The sequence below is a fragment of the Pseudochaenichthys georgianus genome, chromosome 4, assembly GCF_902827115.2.
Source record: "Pseudochaenichthys georgianus chromosome 4, fPseGeo1.2, whole genome shotgun sequence".
NCBI classification, from domain to species: Eukaryota; Metazoa; Chordata; class Actinopteri; order Perciformes; family Channichthyidae; genus Pseudochaenichthys; species Pseudochaenichthys georgianus.
This window is the reverse complement of record NC_047506.1, coordinates 32,518,418-32,536,603: the sequence shown is the minus strand read 5'-3', so window position 1 is coordinate 32,536,603 and position 18,186 is coordinate 32,518,418. Positions and strand designations below refer to the sequence as shown.

At 40.0% G+C, this 18,186-nt stretch overlaps 1 protein-coding gene across 1 annotated transcript in view; it reads left to right on the top strand.

Annotated features, from left to right (window-relative positions):
- Nucleotides 1-9,973: 9,973 nt before the first annotated feature.
- mylk4b (myosin light chain kinase family, member 4b) overlaps nt 9,974-18,186 on the top strand; it is a 40,874-nt gene continuing 32,661 nt past the window's right edge. The window contains exons 1-2 of the mRNA XM_034081872.2: nt 9,974-10,199; nt 15,527-15,779. Coding sequence (XP_033937763.1) covers nt 10,135-10,199; nt 15,527-15,779 — 318 coding nt within the window. The 5' untranslated portion in view covers nt 9,974-10,134. The remainder of the gene's footprint in view (nt 10,200-15,526; nt 15,780-18,186) is intronic.

Below are 18,186 nucleotides of genomic sequence, written 5' to 3'. Positions count from 1 at the left end.
ACCCTCCACTCTATCTCTGAACTCTGACCTTCGCTGCACCTTCGCTCTGTCCTTTCTTCCCCCCTGGTTTCCCCTCCTTCGTTTGTAGTCTTCTTAGACTACTTGTAACAGTTCCTGGAACATGCAGGTCAGCCACCAGATCCACCAGCTTCATTAACAAACGCTGTCACTCCAGCCCTGCTCTAATTCCCACTGGGGAATATTTCCCCTACCAGGGGTCCTGCTCTGTAACCCCTCGTCCCGCCCCACACCTGTTGGCTTAAATTAAGCTTTAGACTGTTCCAGAAGTTTATGAATGTATGGCAACCTGCTCACTTTAGCTGCATGAAAAAAAGCGTTTTTCTTCTCTATTCGGATAATAATAAATGTAAAACATTGGCAAATATCAATTGGCAATCTCTATACACGTTACCATTTAAATAGATTTTTTTTGGGAGAAAAATAGTATAGGTGTTAATTATAGGTTTGGCAGGGCATGGGGCGGGATCTGATCTGCTGGACTGCAGTGGTTTCATTCCACTATCCAGAATAAATCATACCACCCAGACACATAGCTGTCACACACACACAGAGGCATTCAAAGTCCAAATAGGAAACTGTGCAGTCCTCTGCTGACAGCACAAGTAAATTGGATCTGCACATCTTAATGCTCATTTATACGAACACAAACACAGTCACTGCAGTCTGTGGGTGGGACGCGTGACTGGGCGATAAGTGACTGAGTGGTAATAAATACATGCCATTATTCCGGAGAGAAATAAATTACCTGCCGGTTCAAGTTTGAACACATTTAACTGAAAGCGTGCTACTATTTGAATTAATGAAAATTATATAATTGAAATGTTTTGATACCTGTGATGACTGATAAGGGATGGAAGCAGGGGCGTAAAAACATGAGCCCGAAATCCCTGAGAAGGACCCCACCCACTGTCAGCCACAAATCAAACTGAGCGTTTTTTATTTATATTTAATAATTGAAACATTTTACCTTTATCTTTTTTCAATTAATGCTTCAATTATATTTTCCTGCAAATATTAGATTTCACTACAAATCCAAATGTTAATGCCAAGCCTAACCCACCCTGTCTTGTGGAGATGCAAACAAAAAAAGGATCTAGGATGTGTAATATGTTTGTGTGTAAACTCGCAATTTAAATGCATATAAGATACAAGTCCAAAATAACTCTGCAGGACTCCACCCGTCTCACACATTGTCCCACAAACCAAAGTAATTCATAATCACGAAATCTATATATTTTCATTTAATGATTTAGTTATATTTCCTTCTAAATCATATTTTTCCTTACAGCCTTAGCTTTCAATTAAATACTTTTCCAACCTGTCTTGTGGAAATGCCCAAAAAAACTTTACATTTATATTTTAATATGAGAAACTAAGATGCGTGATAACTGTGTGTTATTACATTACATGTCACTTGTTAGACACTTTTATCCAAAATACATTCAAAACCGTGGGCAATATGGAGCAATACAGGAGCAATATGGGGTGAAATGTCTTGCCCAGGGACACAACGACATGCTGACTGCAGCGGTATTTAAACCAGTCCCCCCCTGATACGAAGATCAGCGCACTAACGCACTGAGCCAAATCCTCCCCTATTGTGCAATATAAACGCATGTTATGTTATTAAACCCCCCTTATTACCAGGAATATTATGAATATTAGAACATGGTCTTGGTGTCATATTTGGCCCCTGCTAGAAGTGAGTTGGCCATTTTGAAGTGTAAATTGAGTAATATCACTTTAAATGTTCTCAGTGTCATCTCGATGATAGTGATAGTGAATCTGGAGACGTTGATTTTTTATGGAAAACCTTCAGGATTAAACAAATGTACCCTATTTGAAGCATTCAAAACAGGATATTGAGCAGGTGTTTCTTTTTCGTCCAGGGTAGAAACTAAAATACACTTTTATTTTGTGTTTATGGGCTTGAAGGATAGATTTAACTGTGCTTAGCCATTATTTTGAAACATTTCATGTGTAGAAAGGTGTGCCTGTGTGATTTACGGAGTAGAGATTATATCTTGTCTCCACCCGTCACGGAGGCTTTACAGTACAGCCTTGGCAACCATTGAAACATGATAAACATTTCTGATTCATGGCAACCCTTGGACCCCAGACCTCTCTGTTATATAACAACCATCATATCGCCTGTCCCACTATAGAAGTGATCCTCCGCTCTTTCATCCTTACATATGAGTTATATTTACATAAAGTATATACCAATATAATATCTTATACCCCTTTAACAAAACCATTCCTTCTGCTCAATTCATTGTGTTAAATAAGATATTTTGTCCCATTAAATGACCCTCCAAATTAAGAATGCTTCCTAATTTAGATCAGGAATACTAGGCAAATAGTAGGGGGACTTCACAAGAATCTGACCAAGGATTTGATACCAGCCACTCGATACTTGCCGCTTCTCAAGGTGTTGAGCGGGCGATAACCCAGCCATGCCCTACTGCACTATCTAAAAAAGAGAACGATATACTTAACCCAACTTTGCTTGGCTTGGTTCTTTCTGACAAAGTGTCCAATATGAAAGAAAACATTAAAACACAAATATGAAAAGAGATACTCAAAGAAACATTGCATTTATAATGAGTTAAAACAATGCATAAGTTAATTTCTTGAGACTAAAAAACAACCTGAATGAAAATGAAATTAACAAGTGTTTATTGAAATGATATACAAAAGCAAAGTGTTTATGCTATTAATGTATACTTATGTCAAGGGTTGCTTCGTGGGCTGCGGATAAGAGAGGATATAACATGTGTCTTTCACTAGAGGGAGCCAGAGAGACCGTGGCTGTAGGATTTATTGTCCACATTTGCATACCGTACGTGACTTTCACTACAGTATTTTGAATGAAAATAATCTGTTTTCTGGAAATTGAGTTAAGATGTTTAAGTGATAATGAAAGAGAAACCCTTTGGTGGCTCAATATAAATATTCCGCTCATTATTGATCAATCCGTTTCCAGTAAAAAAATAAGAAGCATACTAATACATTGTGGTTGCAGATAAGTGCACATGTGCCCTCTGAGCTAGCGGGGAATTGGGGGAAGCTCACATGCAAGCTTTAGTCCTCCCCAGGCCTCATCTTGCGGAGGGAGCCTCAACTGAGCCGAAAATGCAGCGCACCAATGCACTTATGCGGCGCAATTGTGTGGCGCCCCCCTCGACGCTCGCGAAACAGAGGGCCTGATCATATAACTTTGCGTGGGCCTCATGTTGGCCAGGGGCGGCCCTGGTCCCCCCCTCTCTTAGGTGTTCTGTTCCCGCATTGACATTGGCCTTTCCAATAACAGCAGCATCTTTTTGTCCTGTCAACATGATCCATCATCATAATCTGTTCACATACTTAAGCTATGTCATACGTAAGGGAAAACTGAACATGGGAACAAAGTATAGCCTTGAGGAAGTTGAAGGCAATGTCAGACCTGAAGCTCAATTTATTTCTATTTGATTTCTAGGGTAAAGGTTGCAAACATTGTTGATAATGTATAAAGGATAGCTTTACTTGCTATTTAGCTACATGTGTTCTTGCAAATTCTATTGCGTTTGAGTTATTGTTTGATAAAAAAATACGTATTAAATGTCCATATTGCCCTCACTATTTTTTTTTCTAGCTTTGTTAAATTGTATTTTATGCATCATATTTGAAATATTGGACACATTTGTATAATACATGGTAACATACTGTATTATGTAATGTCTTCCAGCCTATAGTAAACTATGAAGTTTCGCCCAACCTTTTAGCGCCACCTTCAGGTAAAAGTAGTTTTGAACAACTGTGACAACATCTTACTAAGGCCGCGTTTACACGGAGGACGAAACGGAGACGAAAACAAACCTTAGTCAATACCAAAAAAAGTCTTCCGTCCACACGAAATTGGCTCAAGAAACGTGTCTGTCGTCCACACGAGACCGCTCGACCCGCTGTAGTACATATGCAGGGCCTGTAAGTGGCGCTGTACTTCCGCCACGAAATAAACCAAACGCAGCGAATAAGACCTCCCGAGCATGCTTGCCATGGTTGCCTGGTTGCCCTTCTGTTTATTATCCGCTGGTGGATTTAGCAATATGTAGTTCATGTAGTTCTCCATGTCCACTTGTTGCTGATGGTTGTTGTAGCGGAGCTTTAGATTTTGCACTAACATCTGTATCATGGTCAGTAGCGTCTGGAGCACGAAAGCAACCCTGTTATCCGCCATTGTTGTTGTTGTTGTTGGCGAAACACATCCGCAATGGCGCGGGTGACGCGTGAATGAGCAACAGAGGTGGGGAGAGGCAGGGCTTATGGCGTAATCGTTATCAGGAAATGATCGTATAGGGTGTACACATGGAGCCGTTTGGCCCCCCAGAGCATTTCGTCCGCAAGATCTACCCCCTTGGGAAGCCGTTATCGTTATCCGCGTTTTCCGTGTCGGCCTCGTGTGGACGAACCGTCCATACGATATAGAACTGTAGCGGGTACAACCCGTTTCGTCACCGTGTAAACGTGGCCTAAGTAGTTCGTTTTCAAGTCCCTTTAATGGGTAACCCCGCATAAACATCAAATCCAGTACTTTCAATTATGCATTTAAAGGTCTGTTTAATTGGATTTGTGTAAACTCCCGTACCATTCAAACTACCCTAATCAAACGATGATGTTAAATAATTGCAGGGTTATGGTTATTACTGACTGCCTATTATTACTCAAGAGATGTATTTTGAGTCATTTTATCCGATGCTTCCTCGAGAGATAAAGACATTATAAGACTGATTTACAAGCTACAACTGCCCATGACTTAACTGTTTTTAATTAAATGGCTGCGGCTCAGGAGGTAGAGTGGTCGTTCGCCATTCAAAATGTTGTGATCCGATCCCCAGCCCCTGCATCAACATGTCAATGTGTCCTTGGGCAAGATACTTAACTCCTACTTGGGGTCCGTGAAGGAACACCACAATAAAGTTGGAACTTGAACTTAGCCGTCTAGTATTGACTGGTGGCACACTTCTCCTCCTACATGGACCTCCATAAACCTCATCACTGCTATTCTGACTTATTTACGAGCGATGAAACGGTAGTAGCTTGCCACCAACAAGTGGGGCATGAGGGAGGTGTGTATTTCACATTGTTTATCTTACTTTACATTGTCCTTCATCATGCTCATGAAAGACTCCTTAATACCCATGGACAGTGTTAAAAAACGGTTGTACACAGCGGGGAACCATGGCTGCAATGGTTCCTTCCAGCCAGACAAGTTACAAAACAAATAAAGTCCTGTATCCACTAATGCCAGCCTGCTGAGCTGCAGCAGCGATGACACAGAAGCCTAAGCTGTAAAAACAAACGCCTGCATATTGTGGTGTTTGTGGAAAAAAAGCGAGAGCAAACAGATGCAATGGGATGAGTTTTTTGTGCACAACAATGTTGGATAGCGGTTTGAAGTCAAGGTCTGACAGCTAACCAGAGCTAAACATGAATTACGGTACATTAAATATAACTTTGATCCTTACCCTGAGCAATCCTTGGAAGTCCTTAATTCTTGGACAAGGGTGGAGGTTTGACTGGCCCCACGCTCTGGCCGTACTTTGACTTTTTAAGTTAATAAAGAGAAGTAATATTCTTCCGGACAGGTGGCAGATTTATTTTCTCTCTGAAAGTGAATGAGAAGATAAAAGGAACAAGGTGATATTGGCTGGTTTTCATTTTCAAGCACATTATTTTTGCTGTCCAGCCTACAACTCTAACTGTTCGGAGTTCACTCTAGTTGCTCAAAACATGCAGCACACTCTCCTGGTCCAGCACTGAACAGCAGATATGATTTACTAAAAGTTGTAGAGTTAGCAACAAGCTGATGAACATAGAGTAGCATTTAGCGTCTAGAGAGACAAAGTATTATTCTCAGACGTTTGTTTCAGACCAAAAACACAGCTGAGCTAACGTACATATTCTGAATCTGAAGATTGCAGATACCTGTTTATAGACATTATGACCCCACTATCTCCGAATAAAAAAATGTGTTTGTCTTTAGCTAACTTATTGTTCTTGAGCTAATTCTTTAGCTTCTTCACTGGCTTGGCTCTAACTTTGTCCGTCTGCTTTTCAATGCATGACAGGGAGGTTTACAGTTTAAAAGCTTGTTTGTTAGGAGAACAAAAAACAATACAGTAAATAGTGCAGTGAAACCAAAACTATTACCTAAATGAGGCAGAAGAGCTTTGAAAAAGATTAGTCAAGTGTTAATCCTCTGACGGTTTTAAAATTGTGTCAGCTGATTAAAAGTAAAAAATCTGACTTTAATTTTGAGACTCAATAAGGTGAAATGTTCATGCAATGGTGTCTTAGTGAGTTTGTATCTGCGGGGCCATGGTGAATAGTTCATGACATATCACTAGATACTACCTTAGCTGAATATTCACAATGCTGACCTCTGCCTAATGCATGACCCAGGAATGAATGCTTCCCTTAGCGGCAATTAAATAAGGTGTCATACACTTGATACAGAATCTCGAGCGATTCAGCTGCCCCAGTTAACCCAACAGAAGTTAAACACTGTGTGCCAGCTCTTTCTGCGTTTGCTCAGATTTCTCAGGCTCTTTACCTAAGCACTTAAACATCTGTCAAAGAACTTGTTTGTAATTACACTCTTTCATTTGTGGAATTAAATGTGACGTCACCAATACAGAATATACACCGGTCTAGACGCCGACTTGTGCCATGTCAGTGCTATAATGCGACATATCCACAGATGATCATTTGGCAAAGCACAAATGGATCCAAGGAAACAGTGAATACTTGTGCCTTTGTGCACCATGTGATTCCTAGACACAGCGCTTTGCAAAGTTTGACCCAATTCTCCAAAGCTCAGCAGTTTTTCAGTTGATTGTGCAGCAAGTCAATCAATGTGCACCAAGAAAACAAGGTGGAGGTTAAGAGTGTTTACATTCAATATAAGCCACTTTGACTATACAAAATAAAAAACACTTTACTGTATACTCCATGTAAAGTCCTTGACCCTAAGTATGAGAAAAGTATCACATTTTTATGATGGGTACATGCACAGGCTTTTGGAGCATGAAAGCAGTTCAATTGGACTTACAGATTCAGAGAAAATTATAAAAGGTATGGATTGATATAGCATTTTTCTAGGATTAGCAACCACTCAAAACATTCATTGACATTCATACACTGGTGCCACTTGGGGTTCAGATTTTGGAGAAGGACACTTTGACATGTAGAGTTCAGGAGCCAGGGATCAAACTGACATCCATGTATTGGCATATGTTAAGATCTCTGCTGCTTGTTAATGTTGTATGAACGCTCAGGAATACCTTTGAGGAGTCACCTGACAGAAAAGCATTGACACATGTTTTATTTTTTGTCCTCAATATGAATTAATAATCTACCTGTGTTTATTTTATTGCACTTCTCTTGCAGATTATATGGTAATCCATGGGACTATGTCCACCGCAACTGTTGTCTTCTTTGATCACAAATTTAAGATCCTGGCTTAACAGTCTATTAATTTACCACTCCATCGTCGCTTGACAGGCAGCAGAAACATAGATGTGCTCCAGTTTATAGAAATGAGATCATGTCTGTGTGTTGTACTGACCATCCCCGTCCGCCATGAATGCGCTTCAGGTCAAGGCATCCAATGGTGCCCTCAGTAATGACGAACAAGGAAAGAAGTCTCTGCCCTCCCGATTATGATTCCAGGCCAAATTAAGTGCAGCTACTGGAAATCTGTGTCAAGTCAACAGTGTGCCACCCGTCACCCAAAGTCTGATCAGCTTGGAAGAAATACATTAAATTGTGATTTGATACAATCTTTAAAACTCCGCTGCCACCACACCAGACGGTTTACACAGCATCAAGCTGAAAATACCTCACAGTAAATGCCGCTCTTAAAATGTACCTGACTGTGTGACGCAAGTTGAGTTGCTAATGACTTGCCATCAGGGTCAAGTCCGGTCAAACCGTCAGGGGGAATTTTGTTGCATCTAGCCATACAAAGATTAATCTTCTTGTTCTCTGAAGAGGAGCTCTCGACATGAATGTACAGTCTAATATGGATTGAGCCTTCCTTGTTTCTACTGGTAGAGGTCAGAGAGCTGCAGCTGACTCACCCCCAACTACTTTGAGACCAGTTTAACAAGCGGCAAGGCTCCCATACCACACCACAATACAGAAGGTCAGAACAGACTCCATGGAACTTCTTTTGAAGTCATCATTGTAAAGCACACATTACAGGATTCATTGTGTGATCACAAGGTTTGTTTGATGTTGTGAGAGTGGTACTATACGTTTTAGATGCCTTCCTCTTATGATTTCTAAAAGCCTTTTGTTGACAGGGAATCTGGTCATTGCGCATAACAGGTATGTTACAATTGTAATGCTTTTAAGATGTCCATGTAAAAATAAAAATTCAATTTTAAAAAAAGACACATTTTCTATATTCTTCTTTTTACACAAAAATGTTTTAGATAAGTCACTTATCTTTATTAACGGGAGATTTTCCTCGTATAGCCGCATGTTTAAGTTCATGGTCTTTAGGTATGTAATTGATAATGAATAACAGATGTTTTGTTGCTGTTCAAAACCGATGAGGGGTGAAGCAGGTGGTAGCCAGGTCAGCCAGCAGATATTTGTTTAACTGTGCTGTCATTTACCTTTTTAATGTTTTTTATTTACAAGATACAGACTTCCTCGCTCTTCTCAACATCATACAGTATGTTGCGTTTCAGGTCTGAACAACATGTCTGGCATTCTTTATCTTATCGCTGAGTTATCGAGCTGTTTAGGATCATAAAATGTAGTGTGCCAAATATAGCACACGTGTGATGCTAACATTTAGCCCGGGGAGACACTCTTGCACTGATGTAAAGCGCTGCTAAACCCCTACAGCAACAGGCACCAGTGTCACCAATTAGCACAAAGAGAAGGTAGAGGGAATAGGAGGGCGACAGATGAGTGAGGGGGGGATTTAGTGTTTGGATGGAAGACTGAGCTCCCTAATGGGAAGGTCAGGAGGACAAGGAAGGATGATAATGAGGCGATCCTGTGACAGGCTGGTGTAACGGAAAGACTTGTGTTCTCTTCCAAAATGTTGTTTACTGTTGACGCTAGCTACTTATCAAATAATACAAGATAATCATGAAAATTGTGAACATATTAAAGGATTTTAAGTTATTAATGAGCATAATAATCACACTGAATCTTTAACTATGATGTTATTTTGTATAAACCTACAATAAATATATATTTTGACACAGTTTGATTTGGTTTCATGCGTTTATTTTTATTTTTGTATTAATTTAGATTATTTATTAATTACATTTACATAGAGTAGGCAGTAAAGACAATGAATAGAGTTATTTAGAAATGTTAAGTCATTAATAAAGTGTATTAATGCATTTTGTGAGGGATCAGTCTTTAACCATATGTGACGTAATTTTACATAATATATTGTGTGGGATGGATACATAAGTAGAGTACAGACAATAAATATAAATAATCTCATATTTATTCGTAACAAATTAGCTTGTTGCTCCTTCAAGTGAAAAAGATGAATGAAATATTGAAGTAGGTATTAACTATATATATATATATATATATATATAATACCTACAGTACACTAACAAGCAGAGAGATTTCCCTTGTAAAAGGTTAGAAACATGGAAGATTTTTTTTAAAAACCCACTTTGTATCTTTCCTCATTACCGCCCCCCTGTCTCCCCCATGCTGTATCTCTCTCCTCTCGTAGAGACACATGGCGCTCTGGCATGCCACTCATTCCGTTATAACAAGCCCATTCCCTGGAACACTTCCTCCTCTCTGTCCCTGCTTGTGGTCCCTGGGTCCCAGAGCAGACCCCCTCCCCCTGCCCTCTTTCCTTCACCCGCCCCCTCTGGTGCTTATCCCTGGGCGTCTGTGGCTCCCACTGCAGAGAACCACAAGCAGCCAGAGCTTTCCATTGAACTGTCTCTGTCTGCCTTGATGGTCACCCTTGATAATTTTGCTGCTCGGTGTGTGTAGGGAAGGAAGAGAGCATCCAGCACCAGGAACTAAACACAGCAAACCAGTGGAAACCTGGAGAGACTGACTTCCATCACACCCATGAGAGACATGGGAGGAAAGGAAAAGAAGATTTTGGTAATGGCAAATGTTCCCAACTACCAAGGGTGAGTCCTCTGCTGCACTTTTGACCCATCTACACTGGCTTTTTGTGTTATTTCGCAAAATTGTAATCTAATCTAAGTAATCTTAAACTTTAATGATGATCATGTTTTGAATTCTAGCACCTTTTTTCCTGTGGTATCAGTTACACACAGGGCAAGTAGCCACTTGTCCAGTTACATGGCACACTTATTTGTTACAATAGCTAACTCAGCTGTTGGTTTGTGATAATTTTTTGGTAAAAGATCTATAATTAATCTATTCTAAATATGTTTTATTTAAATATATTTCATTTAAAAAACACAAAAATGAAATATTTATTTGGGCTTTAGAATGAAATAACACACCAGGTCATGATGTCATGATGTAGATTTCAGTGCAATAATAAAAAAAAAACATATTTTTCCCAATTAAAAAATAATGTAAAGTTCATTTTATGCATTTAAATGTATTTATGTAAGTTGTGTTGCTCATACAGTGGTGGACTAAAATAGGAGCTCTGCTTTGTTCTTGGCATAATGTAAGAGTGCTTTGAGTTGAAGTTCTACAGTTACAATCTTCTGCAGAGGTTGGTGAGTTGTTGCCAGAGAGACGGATTGGAGGGGCTGTGGGCACTGAATACGTCTGTTAGGGCCAAAATGAGTGTGTATACCTACGTCAATGAAAGTATTTGTGTGCAAAAGATCCAAATGTATGATTGGAGTTTGTGCCTTTTTAAAGCTGCTGTAGTCTACTTACCATGTTTATTTATGCTTGTGTTTTGTATATGGTGTGTACAGCAGAATTTCAGGGTCACCAGGGGATCGATAACAATTTGGCCCCCATTCCAAGAATAACAGCGGTGATACCTTGATCATGACTTGGCTCGGGCAGTGTCGAAAGCTCCAGTGAGCTGGTATTCTCGAGGGGAGGGGTATGTGGAGTTTGGATGGGGGGAAAAAAACCTGTCGGTCACTTGACACAGTCGTGTCAGGCAGTGTTGAATTTGATGCCTATTAATTTGAGAAGTGTCTGCGACCCCTTGAGTGTCCCCCTAATTAGGGAGTGTGGGCTGGGAAACAAGTTCAGTTCCTTTTGTTTTTTCCAGGTAACGTTGCAGCTGAACAGTTTGTCCTTTAGCTGCATGTCTGTCCGTCTACATTCAAGGTCCCTTCAGAAGTCTGACACTGTATAGGTTTACTGTATTTTCCTGAATTTTGCTTACTTAAACTGACCGAAGACACATTTGGATTAATCATAATGTCCTGTACTGTTCTATTCTCTCCTATACACACCTACTCAGAGACACCTCCCTCGCATTCCTATGGTTTTATAGGCTTTGATGGCTGTTTCCATGTGACTACTAAACCAGGACAGCAGAGGCCAGAGAGAGAGAGAGAGAGAGAGAGAGAGATAGCAACCCTGGAGCGAAGACTGTCCACTGAAGGCAGCCGCTCGTAAAGAGCCCCCAAATCTAGCCTGTTGCTGTTTCTCTACATGTCACAAACAAACCCAAGGACTTGGCTTTACTTGCACACTTACTTAACCTGTAGCCCTATATACACATGAATGCATGTACATGTGAACACAACACTGGCAGACATGTATCAGACATGTGTCTCTGCTGGCCAGTTGATGTTATCTTGGCTAAAGCGACTGCAACGTCTGTTTACCTAGCAGCAGATACTCAAACAACTCACCGTGATTTATTGAGCCATATTCAAGTCCGACTGAGTCCCACTGCTTATTATTGGCTTATTATTATTAGTATTTTATTTCAATGTGTCATATACTGCCACTCAAAGCGAACTATCATTGTAAATGTCATTACATCAGCATATTCTTGTAGCCAGAGAAACTATTTAAATGATATATTTTAAATGGTTAAGACACCTTGTTTTTACCTTACAAAAGCAAACAAGAGTCATCTGGGGTTCTGTTTTTCAGTTGGGAAACTCACTGCTGACAGCTGTTGATAATCATAAATAGCGCGACTGCGCAAGTGTAAAACGTAAGCGTACAGCACCACATCTTCTATTTCTATCTGTTTAAAGACACGATAGGATATGTACAGCTGATTTGAGTGTCAGGCTCCTCCAACAATACAAGATTTACATGTAAAATAGAATAAGATAAAAACTAAATAAACAATTACTTATTCACTTATAGGAAGTCACTTTGGATAAAAACGTCAGCTACAGATGTACAGTAAATGAAATGTAATGATAAATACTTAGAATAAATTCTGTATACTGTAATAATATTTAAAGTTGAGGACAGCCCATTTTTTTTACCCGGCTTCCAGTCCTTTAGCTAAAACCGGCTTAACACAAACCCATCATCAATAAAACCTTTTAAAAAGACAGGCAGAAAAAAATATTTTCAGAGTATTTTGGCATAGCTTAATAGTTTTGTGTGAGGTTCACTTCTTTTAATTTCACATTTTCAATAAGGAAGTATGTCCACAAATATAGTGAACAAATTGCCAGATGTACTAACTTACCCTTGTTGTATTACATTCTAGTTTGATTAAGGGCCATTTATGAAGAGGGTACACATATTTCTTGTGGGCCTGGTTAGAGCACTTTATTTCCACTGCAATAGTTTTATGTTACCCACTCTGACCCCTGTACCCTTGTCTATTACAAGATATAAAGAGGAGTGACACAGAGGAGTGTTTGTTATCACCTGTTGCTACCGTCTTTCATAGTGTCCCCTCTTTTTATTGTCTCAATTGTCCTGAGCTTGTACAATTAGCCTGCTGAACTAAACCCACATCTATGTGTAGACTTTTAAAAAGCATTTTGGCACAATCCGAAACATGGAGAAATAATCTGACCCCTCCAATAAGCTTAATCAACACGTATCGGGCGTATGCTTTTATAAATTCCCTTAAACCCCATTGACAGCCATTATAAATACATTTTGGGATATTAAATTCCTGTAGGCAGGTTTCAGAGTGATGTTTCCTCTCAACACTCTGCTCTTGTGGCACATTTGGCATTTTAGGGGGGGGGGATCTAAGCGATGCCACCCCCCCCTTTTTTTGTTCTCCGGCTCTTACTCTTCTAAAGTGGTGGAGTGGACTCATACAGCGCTCGGGGGTCTCCTTGATCCATTGCTACTTTAGGAAATATGAGCCGCATGCAGGGCTTCCGATCAGTTACATGGAAGGATTATGATAGAGAAGACAGATAGGAACCCCCCTGCTATTTTATAGAGGGGGATTACCAAGGGGCCGCCAAGCAAAGTAAACATACACAACTACGGCATCGCTTGGACAGCGACAGACTCAGAATTGGCATGCATGCTCACATAAAAAACGCCACATACCATACACAAAACCCTTATGTAAGTGCTGGATAAGGCAACAACTGCAATGAGTCAAATGACCACAATGGAAAGCAAACTAATCAGTTGATTCCTGTTTGCCTGGCAACAAGCCTTGTGGCGGCTCTGCCTCCTAACGGTTTTTATCTTATGGGCCTTTTCCATTGTTGGTGATGGCGTGCCCCTTGACCCTCGCCCTGAATAAGGGGAACCCACAAATAAGCCCTTTAAAGTGAGTGGCCCGAGGTCACACAGCCTCCTAGGAGGGCCAGTGATCCTCAGCGGCCAACACCATCAAAACAGGCGTAAGAGTTCTTAAAAAGGCCTTCTTCAAAACATAGAGTTTAAAGAAACAGACGGGGTGGTGAAAGGTCAGACAACTGTTGTGTCGCTCAGTGAGTGGTGGAGGAAATACTCAGATTCCTTACTATAAAATAAAGCATTTATACAAATAGAACACCTACTTTCAGGTGTTTTTAGAAAACTAAAAGACACATATAGTACCAGTACAATTTAGTTGAATATCTTAGCCATTATAAACATGTGCCTTGTAATTTGAAAAATGCAGATTACAGTGCATTCAGATTATCTGAAATATTACTCCCCAATAGGTTGAGTTTTGAGAGAGAGTTTTGCAGGCTTGCTAAAGCTTATGTTCAGGAAAAATGATAATCTATCAAATTAACTTCAGACCTCATGGTCACTTTGGCCCAAACACCTATGTTGTGATTCCCCTCAAAATATTAAGAACGTTATTAATGAGAGTAGTTTGTTATGATTGTGTAAGTCGTCTGCAGAGTACATTAGGCCTCTCGTGGTAATGACAAACAAACCAACAAAGATGGTTCAGATGGATACTCATGTTGAAATTCTGTAAAAGTTGTCTGAAAAAAATCTTTGTATTTCTAATGACAAAACTGCATTTTATGAATTTATCCAGATAGTTGCCATTGTTTTTGGTTAAGAATTCTAATACTGTAAACATATCTTGTCTTAAATGCACAATTTCAAAACCAGCCTCGTACAATAAACTTCGTTATCTTCTTTTTAACAATATCAACTGAGTGGTCTGAATGTATTGGCCACATTGGTGCATCGGCAGACCAAACCCATGGCCTCATATCCATAGGAAGTAAACAATTATAATATCTGTAAATAAATCAAAGAATGTAAAAAAGGCAACTTAAATAACATTGGCAGATGCATCCCTGGCCTCTCGTTTGGTTTCAGCACAGGAGTTGTAATCCTGCCCCGAGATGCTGAAGAAAAGCCCCTGGCTGTTACATGCCCTGTGCATCAGGGGCTCATGCAGCTTGTTGAAACTACAGCCCCTCTCTGACCTCTGTAATTTTTGAGCAAAGGCAGGACATTTACACTCTGGAGGTATAAATATCCCCAGTGATCTTCAATGACTCCCCCAGAGGCTCAACAGGTAGAGCACAGCAGAAAGCCAGCTGTCGCCAGCAGGCGTCAGGCAGGATTTCCCCAGCCGGATCAGAGACACTGTGCCCACTGAAGGCCTGGTCAAAGGATATGTTGGGCCCTGCTACTTCAACAGTGTAGATTAGAGTTGAGCAATAGGTTAGGGAAGGGATTTCGCTATACTATTTATGCCGACGCAGTAATCCCTTTAGTGTCAGGCAAGTAAAAGCCATGTCGTTGTTGGATTTAGGTATTTCATTGTCTTATCTTTAAACATTTATTTCTGGTTAGTTTAACTCTAGATTGTTTCTTAATTAAATAGGGTTGTAACAAAAGATTACTATGTGCAATTTATTTTTACAACATTTATTTTGCATATTTTCTCTTTTTTATGTATTAATTTGAGTAGCAGCCCATAACAATTTGCAGAAGCAAATGTGTTGCATTCAAATAGCTTGTTTTGCCTTGACCACCAGTCAGAATAAAGAAGATTTAAACCAGAAATGTTCACACACAACATCTTTCTCTTGATGGATGATGGAGAAAGCATTCATTTTCAAATGTATTTTAAATGTTAATAAACAGCTTGATGTAATTTCAGGACAGACAAGAGGACGCTGTGTAATGAGTCTGTTTCTGACCAGAAGAACGTTCAACTTTCATCATCTGCTGTACCACCACCGATACCCATGTCCCCCATCGTAGAAAAAATGGAGGGGCTGAAGGCGATCCGCAACCGCAGCAACAGCCTTCGTCTGGGCCGACTGGCCTTCTACCGGCACCTGGAGAAGGTGGAGACCATGCGCTGCTTCTGGGAGCTCAAACATGTGGAGCTGGAGGGAGGAAACCAGCAGGTAACAGGCACTGCCTTATTTTCTCTTCACCCTTATCGTCCACATAGCACTAATGCACCAGCTTCCTAAGAATTGGGGTTGATCAGAGAAATTGGTGTGTTCACTGGTTTCTGGTACTCCCTACTTCCTTTTGTGTTTTAACTTTTTTAAGGACACTTTAGTAGAACAACTCCAAACCCTGATGCTTTTGAAATGATAATTTGTCCAAAAAAACAGACTTCTACATTTACTAGCATTTAGTATAAAGTATATGCAACTGTTGTGGAAAAGAAAATTGTGTCATACAATAAAAAAACAGTATGGCTCTTAAAATCTTGATCCCTCTTTTTGCTGACTAAAAATAAAAGAATGAGCAACTGAATCAAACATTGACTTTTAGGTCCACCATACAGTCGGTTACGGTAGTTAAGAGTGCATGAGATCTGCCGCTGTACTTGCGCCCCCTGATTGGACTGCTGCCATGTGTCACAATCAGCAGTTTGTGCAGAGGGGAGGAAGAGGCGAACTGAAATAAACCGTCACAAACACTATTCCGGTTCAATGCACCTGTTGGCAGGAACACCATGCAGTAACAGGTGGAATATAACAAGCTCACTAAAGCTATCTGCAGATCTTTTAGTGTTTTTATGGTCTCTTTGAACCTGCTCAACCAAAATATCTGTCACCCTCACACACAATTATCAATCAATTTGCTTAGCTGCCACAAGATGGCAGCCCTGGCCAGATTGCAATACTCATTTGGAAAAATGAATACAGGAACCTTGCAGTTATTACCTTGAGTTATTGTTAAACATTATAACACAACCCCAGCTACTCGAGTTGTGAGTAACCAAAGGGAACTCAGTCAATAGGACCACTTATAGATTATGACGAAAAAGTCAAATTGACTGTCATCAGGCAGGTATTAGAATAAGTAACTGTAGAGCTGGCTGAAGAGGCCGTTGTCAAAGTTATTTTTAGGAATTTGTTCTCATTCAAAGTGAGTGTGATGAAGGGCAGAATATATTTTGATTATTTGTTACGATAAAGAATTATTTGTTTCCCTGGCACAAAATAAATGAAAAACAGGCAAAAAAGAAACAGAAAAACGTTGGCATTGGTATGGACAAAGGCCAAAATGACATGTGCAATTCACTGCTGACTGTACTGTAATAGAATCAACAAGCAACAGGGATTCTCTTTGTAACCTAAAAAAAAAAAACTTTGTCTCACCAACAGGTACATTTTAACAAATACATGTACTATTGAGTGAATATGAAGGACTTAAGCTTAACTTAAAACATGTTTGTCATATGTGCTATCAAGTGTTCTACATATTGTGATAATATGATTTGTAAATAATTTTGGCCACAATTATCATGTAGTGAAATCTGATACTGTGGTTTGTGTTGTAAATATATAGACCAACAGTTATTAAATATAAAGTGTGGAAGTGTAGAAGTTGTTCATTTCCTGCAATCATTGGAAACTGCTCTTGCTAAGAGTAATTATAATTATTTCCTATGTTTGTGACCAATTCAGACGCTTTTTAAATATTATTTATAACCTATGAAGAACCATGATAAGTTATACACTCTTTCATATGTATGGTCTGATCTCAGTGTAACTACTGTAGATGTAGGCAAATTTAGCATTTACATTATGTTGGGAATTTATTTTCTTGTCTGTAAATCAGTGCTGCTCTCAAAGTGAACACCAGGGAGCGCTAAAGGGAACGTTAATTTAAGATCCTCAGCCTATGATGGGGCCAAGTAAATATCTCTCACCCTCCACTCTATCTCTGAACTCTGACCTTCGCTGCACCTTCGCTCTGTCCTTTCTTCCCCCCTGGTTTCCCCTCCTTCGTTTGTAGTCTTCTTAGACTACTTGTAACAGTTCCTGGAACATGCAGGTCAGCCACCAGATCCACCAGCTTCATTAACAAACGCTGTCACTCCAGCCCTGCTCTAATTCCCACTGGGGAATATTTCCCCTACCAGGGGTCCTGCTCTGTAACCCCTCGTCCCGCCCCACACCTGTTGGCTTAAATTAAGCTTTAGACTGTTCCAGAAGTTTATGAATGTATGGCAACCTGCTCACTTTAGCTGCATGAAAAAAAGCGTTTTTCTTCTCTATTCGGATAATAATAAATGTAAAACATTGGCAAATATCAATTGGCAATCTCTATACACGTTACCATTTAAATAGATTTTTTTTGGTGAGAAAAATAGTATAGGTGTTAATTATAGGTTTGGCAGGGCATGGGGCGGGATCTGATCTGCTGGACTGCAGTGGTTTCATTCCACTATCCAGAATAAATCATACCACCCAGACACATAGCTGTCACACACACACAGAGGCATTCAAAGTCCAAATAGGAAACTGTGCAGTCCTCTGCTGACAGCACAAGTAAATTGGATCTGCACAT